At 41.4% G+C, this 13,783-nt stretch overlaps 1 protein-coding gene across 5 annotated transcripts in view; it reads right to left on the bottom strand.

Moving 5' to 3' along the window:
- Positions 1 to 3,949: 3,949 nt before the first annotated feature.
- Positions 3,950 to 13,783, bottom strand: part of lrp5 (low density lipoprotein receptor-related protein 5) — a 51,239-nt gene continuing 41,405 nt past the window's right edge. For 2 of the 5 annotated variants that reach the window (XM_076265150.1, XM_076265132.1), the window contains exons 16-24: positions 13,078 to 13,268; positions 11,094 to 11,303; positions 10,672 to 10,797; positions 10,135 to 10,371; positions 9,855 to 9,968; positions 8,759 to 9,004; positions 7,560 to 7,702; positions 7,357 to 7,454; positions 3,950 to 7,057 (exon numbers count right to left, since the gene is read on the bottom strand). In XM_076265150.1, the coding sequence (XP_076121265.1) occupies positions 6,796 to 7,057; positions 7,357 to 7,454; positions 7,560 to 7,702; positions 8,759 to 9,004; positions 9,855 to 9,968; positions 10,135 to 10,371; positions 10,672 to 10,797; positions 11,094 to 11,303; positions 13,078 to 13,268 (1,627 nt within the window). In that variant the 3' untranslated portion in view covers positions 3,950 to 6,795. The remainder of the gene's footprint in view (positions 7,058 to 7,356; positions 7,455 to 7,559; positions 7,703 to 8,758; positions 9,005 to 9,854; positions 9,969 to 10,134; positions 10,372 to 10,671; positions 10,798 to 11,093; positions 11,304 to 13,077; positions 13,269 to 13,783) is intronic. The other 3 variants (XM_076265141.1, XM_076265159.1, XM_076265167.1) reach the window with 3 other exon arrangements.

Below are 13,783 nucleotides of genomic sequence, written 5' to 3'. Positions count from 1 at the left end.
GGGTAGTTTCCATACCAGGCTCAGCCGGAATCCCATAGATTTTAGAAGATGTGTGATGAAACATCTGTCTCTATCACCAACACTTAGTCTTGGAGACATTCAGGTCAAAGTACTTATCCTTGCACCAAGAGGATAGCGTCTCAACCTTGTCCTGGTAGGCTGTCTCATCATCACAGGCCTCTCACCACTTTGTCATATCTGCAAATTTCACAATGGCGTTGGAGCTTTGTGTCGCTGTTCAGTCATAGGCCTAGGTGTAAAGGGAGTAGAGCAGGGGACTCAGGACACAGCCTCCAATCTTCCCCACCTGTGGTCTATCAGTTGTTATTTTCTGTACTGACAGTACTTGGTGACATCAAGAAACAGATTTATGTGAAAAATCGCTAAAAATTCTCCTTTAAACAGCGCCGCAATATTGGTGGGGGCAGCGATCACTGGAGGCCAATGGAGAAACAGGTGTCTCTAATGGGAAATCAGACAGGTGTCTCTGATTGCGGGCAAGTGTTGCTCATAGACAGAAAGCTGTTTGCTCCCAGCAATATGGCGGCTGCATTTACGTACGCCATCTAATAGAACTCGACAGACAATGCGGTATCTAGCTTTCTAATATCTATGGTCGTACTCATGCCAAATTGAATTAAAGGTATGGTCAGCATGGATGATGTCATGTTTATATTTCTTAGCAGACACTTTTGTCCAAAACAGCTTACATTATATTTAAACCAAAGACCAAACAAAACACACAAGAGAGATAGCTCATGCCCCTGTTCAATGCTTCATGAGAAACTTTACACAGTGTTTTGTTATTGTTTGGGGGACAGGCTGCCCCCCACTTTGTTTTTTTCCAGGGCTGTAAGGCTGTGTGTTGCAATGTTCTCAGTAACAAAAAGTGTTAAAGCGATGGTTCAGAGTAATTTCACCCTAGGGTTCTTTGCACCATGACCCCGAGCCAAACACCCTCCCAGAACCTTTTTTCCCTTGGTCGAGCCCTGGTCGAGTAGCGCTGTCAGAAACTAATGACGTTCTGCAGTCGTGATGGAACCAACTTTTATGTCGTAAATTACCCCACTAATAATGCCCTGAATGGTACGAAACTTCTGCAGTAGTACAACTACGACCTTTAGTCCAATAACGAGGCATTAGAAAGTTTGTAAGTGCACCAGGAGTTTATTTAAATAAGACTTGCCTGATTATCTGCTACTATACCGCTGCGTCGACGTTTCTTCAGTGATTTGGGAAAAGCCTGTAAAAGTCCTAGCAGGAAGCGATTACATAAAAAAATTTTGGTATATCCAGTTTTAAATATTTTTTTTCCGAAGTGTTTACAACTTAGTGTTAACTAATAATTGTTGCAAACTGGACTACTAACAAAATATTAGTGCATTCCTGGATCTATCTGGATCTCTGCCAGGACTTTTACAGGCTTTTCCCAAATTACGGAAGAAACGTCGACGCAGCGGTATAGTAGCAGATAATCAGGCAAGTCTTATTTAAATAAACTCCTGGTGCACTTACAAACTTTCTAATGCCTTGTTATTGGACTAAAGGTCGTAGTTGTACTGCAGAAGTTTCGTACCATTCAGGGCATTATTAGTGGGGTAATTTACGAGATAAAAGTTGGTTCCATTACGACTGCAAAACGTCATTAGTTTCTGACAGCGCTACTCGACCAGGGTTCGACCAAGGGAAAAAAGGTTCTGGGAGGGTGTTTGGCTCGGGGTCATGGTGCAAAGGACCCTAGGGTGAAATTACTCCGAACCATCGCTTTAAGTGTTAGAAATCTTTTAGCATAGTTTTCTCTACCTTTAATGTTAACATGATGCATCTGCTTTAATGGTAATGTGCCAGGAAAGCCTAGAATTGCACTATGTAACATTGTTATTGTGGGTAAGAACACAGCCTTTTTTGTGAGTAGACGAATTGGGTACCCCCTTAGCTACCCAGTATGTTGAAAACTGACGAAATGGGGAAATTCTGCATTGTGTTACTTTAAGCATGCTTGAGAATGAACATCAGCTTTTAGGTACTCAAGGTCATGGGGGTCAAAGATCATGCAGGGGTCATACATGTCGCTCTCCATCAATATTTCATCTATAACATTACGTTTTCAGTTCTGTAGCACCTGACCCACCTGACCATTTAAGGCCCTGAAGTTAGAGCCTACCTTTTAATTTTTTTCAACTTTCAGGCATGTTCTTTGGTAAAAGAGAAAAATAAGATGTAACACTTTTAACCCTTTGCAGCCTGCGCGGAACATTTAATTTTTTCATACTCAATGCCCTTGTGGCACAAAAAGGCTTATTGTGTGGTTATGCTACATTACAGAGATAAAATAGCAATTTAACATGGTAGTTAATAAGTTTGAGGAAAACACACATGCTTTTTTTTAAAAACACCTTCAAATGTAACCCCCAAAAACATGAAAATATCGGTTTGACAAGATTAATCTCATTGTTCCCCCAATTTCTGTTGTAGATAGAGAAAAACCTAGTGTATGAGAACTTCACAGTGAAAAAAAAACTGTGAAAAAAACAGAATCAATGTGTGACCTTTTGTTCAAAAGGTATGATACAGTAATAAAAAGTTGGTTACAGTGTAGTATTGCAAAAAAAAAGAAAAAAAGGGGTTTCAAGAGGATAATAAAATTGGTATTTTTATGGAACAATTGCTATTTAGGCCATATTTAACAGTGTATAGCTTTTGAATAAGACAACCTAACCATCTCTAAATTTTTTGAGCATACCTTCCCTTGAATTGGTTAGTGCTCCACATTCCAAATCAATTGGGAACAAAAATATGCATTTTTCCAGTTGCTGATTTTTTTTTACCTGGGTTTGTTTCAATAGGACCTCAATGGTGGGTAGGACAGTAATTGCTATGTGAGATTAGAAACAGTACACATTTTCAGCAAATATATGGTTTCATTGAGAGAGGAGAGGATTCATTGAAAAAAGTGATACACATTAAATACTGGGATTTGGTGCAGTTTTCTAGGCCGTGTATCCATAATTGAAAAGGCTCTCAGCAAAAAACTAAGGTATCAGGTATCATAATGTGTTGTTTGGGGCCCCTGAAGGGTAGGAATCCCCAAAGCACTCCTTAATCTAGAAAATGTGCTCAGTAGCATGTAGACCTTCACCAGGGACTCAGCTTGCCTGACCACTTAAGGTTGCAGTACCAATTGGTGTTAGTAGCCTACAAGGTTCTGCATTTTATTGGGTCATACAACTTCAGCTCCTTTGCCGACATAATCAAGGGATGCCAATCACCAATTGGAATCAACAGCTATTCAGTTGTACCATGACAAACATTTCATCAATGTTTTCTGGTGTTACATGAATCTCTGAAGTTATGCACATTTCTATGACAGGCCATGGACCATGAGTCACCAGACTCTATTCACTTTGGTTAATTTACACGGGCTTTGTCATGGCCAAATTGACAAATTCGAACAATAATGGATGATGATGCTTATATTTAATCATTTGTATTTACAAACACCCTAAACTTGCGTTCATATTTTTTTCCAGAATTATAATTAACCCATTCCACAACTATGGTGGTAACTCCAACATTGTGTTAACAATATTTTGCCACAAGGTGGCAATAACCTACAAAATAAAAATGTTCTTTGATGAAGTTAAAAATTCTGTTTCTGTCTTAATATATGTTAGCCCTATTCATGTGCTGATGAAACATGACAAATGTCCCAATAAGTCACCACTGGGCAAAACTGTCACATCCATACTAACTAAATACCATGGCATTGTGTTGGTGTTATGGATGTGACAGTTTTGCATGGAATTGCCCCACTACCTCTGATAAGTATGTTATATCTTTCATAATGTCAGATAATTTCCATATGTACTGGTGTGGCAATTATTGATATATATATTAGAGTTGAGTAAAGTCAAGCATAGAGTGGATAAAATGAATACTGAACACGACATTCTTTAAAATAGAACCTTTAATATATAAAAATGCTTTTGATACAAAAATTGTCACGAGAGTAATCTATATGAGGCTTTACAAAGACCAAGACACAGAGTGTTAATGCGTTGGGGGTGGAATTGTCTCCCACGGTTTTGTTAATAGAAAGGTCCATTTCAGTATGGCAAGGTTGAGGAACCTCCTTTTCACAATGGACATGCTTCAACTGTCCATATACTATCCTCACAGACTGTGCCACAGGCAAGAGTGATGGCTGATATCCAGGTACAGGCTAAGAACATCACTTTTTTTTTTTTTTTTAGAGAAATCCATGTTAACAGGTTGCCGATATTACTACAAGCAGCATAATCTTTTACTTACATTATTTTATTTTTACCTCAGCATTTACTATAGACAAACCGTGAATTAAAATAATCTTTCTTTCTTTTATTTGTCCCCGTGAGCAGCAGAGATTTATGGATTTATTGGATACTTGCACAAGTGAAATCATTAATCATAACTAAAAGAAGCAAAGAAGCTTCAGCTAAAATAGAGGTCTGGTTAGAGGAACATTTTTACATGGCTCTACTTCTGCAAGTAGCTTTTCCAGAATATACACTCATTCACATTCTCTCTCTCTCACACACACACACACACATATATGCATGCACGCACACACACACACACACACACACAATCAAAATAACTGAAAAGGACGCTTTCTCTTTTTTGTAAGTGCTTAGTGTTGGCTGAACATGCTTGATCACATGTTCCACCTAAAAGCTGGATTTTACAATGAAACGCTTAAACTTTGCATCACATACCACACTCTCAATTTGAATAGTACAAAGTCATGACAAAAAGGGCTTAAGTAAGACATGGACCAGACTCACAAACATGCTCTTTTTAGACCACTTAAAACCTAGGAAGCAGCTGCCTCCTGCTGTCTCCATGAAGATTTGGCAACACAAAGAAATGAAAGATGAAGACTGTAAAAATAATCAACATCTACAATTACTGGCTTATTGTGGACAGACAATTAGCTTAGGTTCTGTTGAGCAGTCAGCCTTTCCAGGTTCAATACATCTACATATTCTGAGCAATTTCTTGACTCAGTCTGAACTCATAAACAATGTCAGAACTGTAGTCCGTTAAGGAAGCAAAACCATTAAAATAGTGTGTGATAAAAGTGGTTTTCTTTCTTTTTGGCAAATTGGTCTGACAATACAATTATTTAACTGCATCAGTGCAAACCCATGCTTCAATCCAATTTTCAAGAAAAGGCTCAATTGTGTATCTAAAAGTATCCAAAAACAAATGCGATCAGATGGAATATTTGCCTTGGATACCTTGCCGTACTAACTCGGGGGCAAATAGACACTGCTAAAACATTAATGGTATAACACAGTAATGGCAGGATCTCAGCCAAGTCATAACTGAGATCCTTACAGAACCATCATTTGGACTCCTTCAAAGTAAGAAAGTAATTCACATGTGTATTCATATAATCTATACAACCCAAATCTGAAATATGAGATTAATAACATTACATTTAACATTTTCATTACCATATCTATTCTCAAATGCAGAAGCAAAGTTTTTGACAAATGTTGTAATCACTATTCATAGGATATATGTACAATAGCAGCAAACACACTTTTGGTAAACTCAATAAAACCAAACCATATGCTCGGGTACATTTTATATTCACATACCAAAACAAATTCCTGTGGCCATAACAAAAATATTATATACTTAATTACACATATTTACAATATCTTTAAAAATCATTTTGGTATTTTAGATTAATTTGGACAGTTGATGAATAATTTAATATCTGGATAACAAGTATTTCTATAAGTAGAGACCTTGTTATATTACTAGGCTTGACATTTGTCCAGTTTTTAAGAGCCAAATTCATTAGAATTTCCTGAAAAAAATTCACCTAATTGTTTTCTTGAGTTGATTGAAGCCAAAATTAAAATATACGTAGGTCCACATTTTTCAGCTGTACATATTGATTTTCTAACTCCCATACAGAGCTGGAGCCTCATTACAGAAACTTCCTAACTCTGCAATCCTATCTTATCTCAGTTTAGCATGGCATTTAGGATTTTTGGTATTACAGAAGCATGTTTCCTAACTGCATTTAGGAAAATTTGGCCATTACAGAACCATCCTAACTCAAGAATTTCCTAATTTAGGATGACACAGACCCTGTCCTAAATTCAAAACAACTGCAACAGTCTTGTTAGGTTGTTGCCTAGTAAGATGAGGAACATGACAGTTAGGGACACAATAAAGCATATTCCACTAAATAGGTTAATTAAGTGAAAACTTGGACAAGCAATATGAAATGTGTAAGCTATGTGTTTTAAAACATTTATAACAAATCAAATTAGACTATTATTGATTTATTATTCATTAATATACTTTTGTTTAAGATAGGAGGTCTGAGATAAGATAGGACCCAGCCATGAGTTTAGGAACTGCTTCCATAATAGGAAGATAGGATTTTTCCTGTCTTTGAAGCTTAAGTTAAGAGAGGACAAGCAGTTAGGATATTTTTCTGTAATGAGGCCCCTGGGCTGTATGCTGGGTTGTGCTGTACTACTCCCCCGGTCCCATTCAGTCATCTGTCCATGTTTCTCCCTCCATGGTTATGGTATGGTATCTTGCAGACCCTTTTGTCCATGGTCATGCAGCCACAACAAGAGTAAGATTGGAGGCGATGGGTTTGCTTTCTCTCTTTCCACTATTTTCTTGTCCAAAATGAAAAAAAAAAAAACCTTATGTACAGATTGATGGCTTTGTTAGTTAGTTAGTTCATTTGTTCAGTTCCCGCCCTGCCCCCGTGGCTGGGTGTCATGAGGAGTCTGTGCAGGGCGAGGGCGGCGGGGGGCACAGGTGGAAGTAGCTGCGCTCGGTGGAGGGGGACGGCGGACAGCTCTCCTCCGCAGACAGGTACTGGCTGCGAGGTGTAGGGGGAGGGGGGTAGGGGTCAGAGTCTGAGTTGAGGTCCATGTAGTATTTGTTGCTCTTCCAGCGGCTGGTGGTGTAGTCGCTGTCGCACACGTCCGTGCTGCACGGCGTGGTGGGCGGGGCCATGCCTCGCATCATGTAGGGTCTTCACCATCCCCACACATCACACATGGAGAGAGGGAGAGAAAGAAAAAGACAAGAAAGACAATCAGCATTTAAGTTTGAAAAAGAAAAGAAAGACAATCAATGTTTAGGTTTAGGTTAAAGACACCTGTAGCCAGCGGATGAGCAATAAAATGAGCAATCGCAATAAAATGAGCAATCGCAAGGTACAACTGCACAATTTTCTTGTACCATTCATTTTACACCCATACTAAAACTCATAAAATCACAAGAACTGCCCAGTAAGACAAACTGGTTCCAGGGAAGATAATGGGAGCTGACCTGTAAGATCTGGTTGTGGAGGGACTGTTTGAAGAATAGAAGATCTCCGCATTGTAAAGCGAGCGGTCTGTAGCTGGTGAGGGAGGGGGGTTGAGAATCTGTAAAAGAAAAGCACATTTTACAGCAGCACACTCCCAGAACATGACTAGGATTTGAGTCACCTCTGTTATCCCATCTAAGGAATGAGAACAAAGAGTGCGCACCTGGGGGTAGAAGGCTCCCTTGGTGCTGGACGAGCTGCTAGACGAGGCCCCGGTGACGTGGTTCCTGTCGTAGAGGGGTGCGCCACTGCTGCTGCTGCCCATAAGGCTCACCGAGCTCATCATGGATTTCCCACACGAGATCCCTGCCACAGCCAAACAAGCATGTTAACTCGTTGAGTGCCAAAAACGTAATATTACGTTTTTAGGTTTTTTTTTTAAATTACGAAACTAGACACTCTAACACACCTTATATGTGATTTTGGGAACTCTGTGATGAATGGAAATTAAATATATGACGATCGAAAACTCATGAAAACGCACAAATCTGGACATTTTATCTGGACATTTTATCATAACTCGGTTGCCGCTTTGGGTCGAATCAGTGACACATGCACGTCAGGTCAAAACCAGGCCATTTTCGTGGGTCTATCACTAGGTGGCAGTCTCGCCAGGTCTCGCTGATCACTTCCCGGAAAGTTTACAGGCAACACTTCATATTTCATGAAAGACTATATATCTCCATTTCTAAAAAAACCCCCAGCGATTTTGATGAAAACTAGCCACTGTTTAGCTTGGGATTTCTCAGGAACAGAGGCGTGTAGAAATACACGGTTTGCACCCACTGAGAGCTTAAAGTCTCACCTTTCAAACGAGCCATTGTATGTGTTCATAGCTATAACACAGAATATGCTGTGGCTGTACAAAAATCATCAACAACGGTCTAGTTTGCTGGCACTCTAGCACAAAGCTTCCGAAAACAGCTTGGCATTCAATGAGTTAAAGTCTCCTATGTGATGTGATATGCTCTGTAACATCTACATCAGTAAATCATGGCAAACAATACAACCGGGGGAATGGCACAAAGATATTATAATGCAACAGCCATGTTGTACTACTACAGGGGAACGGCACAAAGATATTATAATTCAACATCTGCATTTGTGCAGAAGTTCACTTGAAAACTGAGCCATTTGTAAACATGCTCACAAAGATAGCTTGTCACAACATTTAGTCATGCTAAAATGTGTGGATGATCAACTTGCAGTTTACTGGTTTCGTTGGTGGGGATTCTGTACTTTCTAACTGGTTAAATAATCACTGTAAGCACTAGAGAACTGACGCTACAGACTCTGACCGATAAAAAGCTGGAAAGTCTCCCTTTGTTAGAGTGGGCCAGGAGGGTAAGAGAGTGTGCTGACCTTTACCTGTGAAGGTGCCGTGCTGGGAGTTGGTCGGGGCGATGAAGTTGAGCGGCACATGGGGTGTTCCACTGATGTACTCGTGAGGAAAGGCCCCGTTCGGCCCCTTGTAGCAGCGACACACCATCCTCTGGCAGACGAAGTACATGCCGCCCAGCACAAACACAGTCAGGATGATGCCGATGACCTTGCCCACTGTTTTGTTGTGGGTAGGAAGGTCCTCACCAGGCGGGGGGATGAAATCTGCTGCGAGGAGACCCAGAGAACAAACACACTCATGTCTCACTTCAGAAAGAGTACAACACAGACCACCCATACAAAATCCACAACTTCCTGTCCATCACAGCTACAGTTGTGAACAACTGGTGTTTGTGGCAATGTTTTGGATGATTATGATTAAGTAGAGCCTTTCTTTGAAGAGCATGGACTCTGTTCTGCTTTTCAGACAGAGGGCTTGTGAATTTCCTTCTGTTGGGAAGTGTCTTGCCCTCGTGTGTTGTGGTGTGCCCAATGCCAGATGTGTGACCGGAACAAAGCCCCAATGCCTGAGGACTGTGTCCAGATGCTGACAAAGCTCTTGACAATTGACTTCAGCACAGTGAATAAAGAATTCTTAGTTTGTTAAAATTGTAAACAGCTGTATTTCTACACTTCTACTACTACAACTACCACCACTACTACTCACTAATGTCTTCTCTTCAAAACAAATCTATTCTGTTTGTTTTGCCACCCTAAGGCTACCATGATCTGCTGTACTGCTTCACAGTTAGCCACACCACAGATAACATGCCTTTAAGGCATAGTGATTCAGCTTGTATGGAATGTGACTTAAGTTACAAAACCCATTTGTGTGAGATTGCAATGCCTTCCCACTGGCACTAACGCAAGAGAATCAAATAACATAACCATTCAGAATGTTTCTTCTACAATTTGAGCCTGTTAAAAGGCCATAGAGGAGGATATACACCTTCTACCCTATTTTGCCCCCCCCCCCCCACCCCTTTTTCAACTCACAACCTGCTTTCAGGAGATTTCACTCTTCCTCACCAACAGCAACAATTTAGTAGCATTTGGTATGAGATGCAAGTGAACTCACAATCGCAGTACATCTCGTCAGAGTTGTCAGCACAGTCCGAGTAGGAGTCACACTGCTGCTTCTTCAGGATGCACTGACTGTTACTGCAGCGGAACTGGTTGGGCTGGCAGATGGCTGGTTGGGACATCAACAAAAAAAAAGAAACATCAGTCATCACATTACATTCACCACAACATCTTATACTCTCAGACCTCTGTACACGTAGATTCATGCTGTATGTACGATAGTCTTGACTTAGACAATAGTCACTATTCATACCGATGTAAACAGGGGGACCTACTTTCACACTCCTGCTCATCGGAGTTGTCTGCGCAGTCGGGCTCGCCGTTGCAGCGCAGCTGGGCGCTGATGCACTGGCCCTTATCGCACTGGAACTGGAGGGCCGAGCAGACGGGGCAGTTCTCCTCGTCACTGCTGTCGTCGCACTCAGCGAAGCCATCGCAGCGCCACGCCATGGGGATGCAGTCGATGTCTCCGGTGGCACATGTGAACTGCTCCGTGGAGCAGGTAGGGGGCTCTGTGAGGTGAGATGCCAGAGATTAGCACAGATGTCTGGGCACTGCCCAGTGGCCTTTTTATACCAGCTGCTCAACATTGCTACTACTAATTAGGACATCTTCACATAATATAATATGTCAAAGATTATAAGTGACACTTCTAGAGAGCTCTGTGACTTATTTTGATGCATCTTTTAGGACTTTGTTGACTCAACTGACATGTTTTGTTTGGACTAAATCTTTTTAATCTAAAGTGCTGAATTATTATGGTCTAGACTGGGGGCCAGAGGAAATTCCAGTGGGAGTTAAGGGTCTCGTACCCCCACAGGTGAGAAGATTCTGCAGCAGCACAAGGTGCATAGGGCAGGAGCAACGTGGTGTTCCATCACCCTTGGCGATACAGATATGGGAACAGCCACCATTATCACGGGAACAAGGGTGGGCCGCTGTGGACAGAAAATAATAGGGATTAATGTGCGACTACTAGTACCAGTACGACTACTACTACTTTCTGTAACAACTGCTTATTACATATTTAATTGCATTGTCCTGATCTACAGACCTACAGGCATCAGCAGGCACCATTCAAAAGTATGAAAGTTTCAAAACAGTTCAAATGTCTCTTATCTTTACATTTCCTGACCAATAGAAGTGAAATGTTTTTATAAATCTACATGTGTTTAATGACCTTTTGAGTGCTTACATAAACATTGACTACAGCTAGTCAAATGCTAAAACCTACCAAGCTCATCTGGGTCAATGTCCTCCACTGCGTGAATGCCGGTGAGGTAGACGATCCGTCCCTGGATGCGGGTCCGCTTCTCTCCCGTCAGCTTGTCGACGCGCTCGATCATCTGATGCTGTCGGTCAATCCAGTACAAGTGGTCTCCCAGCACAGTGAGACCCACAGGCTGGAACATACTGGAGTCCTGAAGGACAATCCGATTGGCTCCTAAGAGGACAGAGAGAAGATCGCATGAGAATCAAGTACTACACCAACTCAAAGCTGAAATAATGTCTAACTCATTTATGCTAGTGGCATCATACCCCTCTCTTTCCCTGTATTCGGTCAAGACTATAGCAACCCTGTAGTAGCACCTCTATAGCTCTGTTGGTCAAGTGCAAGTTCACATTTTTCCACTGACAATAGGTGTTTCCAGTGTACAGGGGTAAACACAAAGGGAATGGAATGCCCATCTGTCCCATGCATCCAAAACCTGACACTACATAGCATCTGGTTATGATCGGACAGCTCTGCCGCTGCCAGCTTATAGCATGATCCTCTATGGCAGGGGTCGGCAATTACGTTTGGACCCGGGCCAATTTTTTTTCAGACAATGGCATCGCGGGCCATAGCTTTTGTAATGGGGGGGGGGGGGGGGTTATAGGCCTACTATTTAAATTATTAATTATTATATTATATTAAAATAAACATCATCTAACTTTTAAAATGCATTTAATTTAATTCCATTAAAAACGTTTATTTGCTTATGTGCGCTGTTTTTTATGCCGCCTGCTGCATCTCCTGTCGTCTCTCATGAAACAGGCGACTTGCCTAGCAACTTGCCGTAACTAATGTGTAGGCTACAAATATTATTCTTTTGGATGACGTGTAAATGATTAGCTGAACATTGCTATATGCTAGTTATCGATGCAAAATGTCGTTGTCAAAAGCCTTGAAAAGAAAAATTGATTCAGAATGCAGGACCTACAAAGAAGAATGGAAGCAGAGGTATGTGTTGAGCCTGCCTGCATTTCTTAATGCCAAGCCTATTAATTTAACGAAACATAGGCTATTTTTGACCTTGCCCACTGGAAGAGGGAGACAGGACACTGTTGGTTTTTTTTTGCACAAGATTACGCGCACTCGCGTGCCAATACCGTTCCGACCTGTGCGTCATGGATAACTGCAAGGATGTTCCACCTGTTTTGTCACTTTAGTAGGACTATCATCTATACCTCAATAAATGTTTTGAAATTAATGGGATTGCTGTAGGCCTTTTTTTCTTTTTAAAAACATGGGGTTAAAAAAAAAATTCATTCAACAGCAAATTAACGTCATCTCGCGGGCCAGATAGAATAGATGGCGGGCCAAAATTGGCCCGCGGGCCACTATTTGCCGACCCCTGCTCTATGGGGTGCTGTGGTACAGGAGAGTGAGGAAGGCCCACAGACTCCAGAAAAGTCAACACAAGTTTCACACAAAACTTCAATGAGGCAAGAAATCTCTATTCCTCTTCAAAACTATCCTACCGAGAGGAAAGGCGATTTGTTTCGCAACACTAGCATGAAGTGTCATCAGTTTGAAATCTGCATGGGAACTGTATTGGGTGGAGTACTTGGAGATCAGCAAGGCATAATCATGTCAGTGTGAGATCAGGATCTCTCTGTCCAAGGCAAATAGCTCAATGACAGGAAAAGACTAAAATGAACAGCGTTAATCAGCATCCTGTGAAAAAAATAGCTGCTGGCATCTCTGCTTAAAATCAAAAGCGGAAGGGTACCCTCCTCGATGAACCGTTCAAAGTTCACTAGTCAAGCCCTGAGTCCGAGAACAAACTGGACTGAGATCAGACTGTTTTTGAGAAGTCTATACAAGAACCAGGTCAGGCTCCATTTCAGGCGAAAGTATGCAGGTGCAGGTATGCAGGTCTCCTATCTGTTTATTACTTAATGACCCGTTGGGACTGGCACGTCCACTGATTAGCCATGTTTTCAGGACTCACCTGATAGGTCACTGCTTTCGATGCGTTTCAGGTCGGCGTCCACCCAGAAGAGCTTGCCCAGCTTGTTGTCAAGGGCCAGGGCCACTGGCCTAATCAGGCTGGTAGTGAAGAGTGACTCTCGCTCCGTGCCGTCCAGAGACGCACCCTCAATTTTGGCAGAGCGATCCTGCACTGTTGTGAAGTACATGTACCTATGCAGCAATAAAAACAACACCTCTTTAGTGGGTCCAACGGTCATATAGTCGATGACCATTATAATACTGCTAACCATTTACATTTGTTAAAGTTACTCATTTGCCCTTTCATTCTTACTATGTCAAATAGCCACAATGCAGTGTAGTTTGTTTAGAGACGGAAGCAAATGATACATATTTATGTGAGGCGCAGGAATTTCGCTTTATGACTGAGATTTGTTTCATGGTCACACCCTTGTCTAGAGATAAAATGAGATTAGATGAGTTTGTAGTGGGAACGCTGTTGCTAAAGAAATACAACAGAGAGGGAAACATCATTTGGGACTGCACCGATAACAAAACGTGTATAAGCTGATGTTGGTGTTGAAAGTTGAAAGACAGACAGAGCAGATATGAAGGGAGGGCACTCAGCTAATGATCTCTGAAAAGGACAGACTGCTCATACAATGTTTGTTATGTCCGACGCCAGTTTTTATCAAGTCACGCAAAGAACTTGTTTAGAATCCAATTTT

The sequence above is a fragment of the Alosa pseudoharengus genome, unplaced genomic scaffold (genome assembly GCF_046254945.1).
Source record: "Alosa pseudoharengus isolate Yale_2024_CS ecotype anadromous, Long Island Sound unplaced genomic scaffold, YU_APseudo_1.1 YU_APseudo_1.1_scf_10, whole genome shotgun sequence".
In the NCBI taxonomy this organism is placed as follows: Eukaryota; Metazoa; Chordata; class Actinopteri; order Clupeiformes; family Clupeidae; genus Alosa; species Alosa pseudoharengus.
This window is presented reverse-complemented; position numbering and strand designations above follow the sequence as displayed.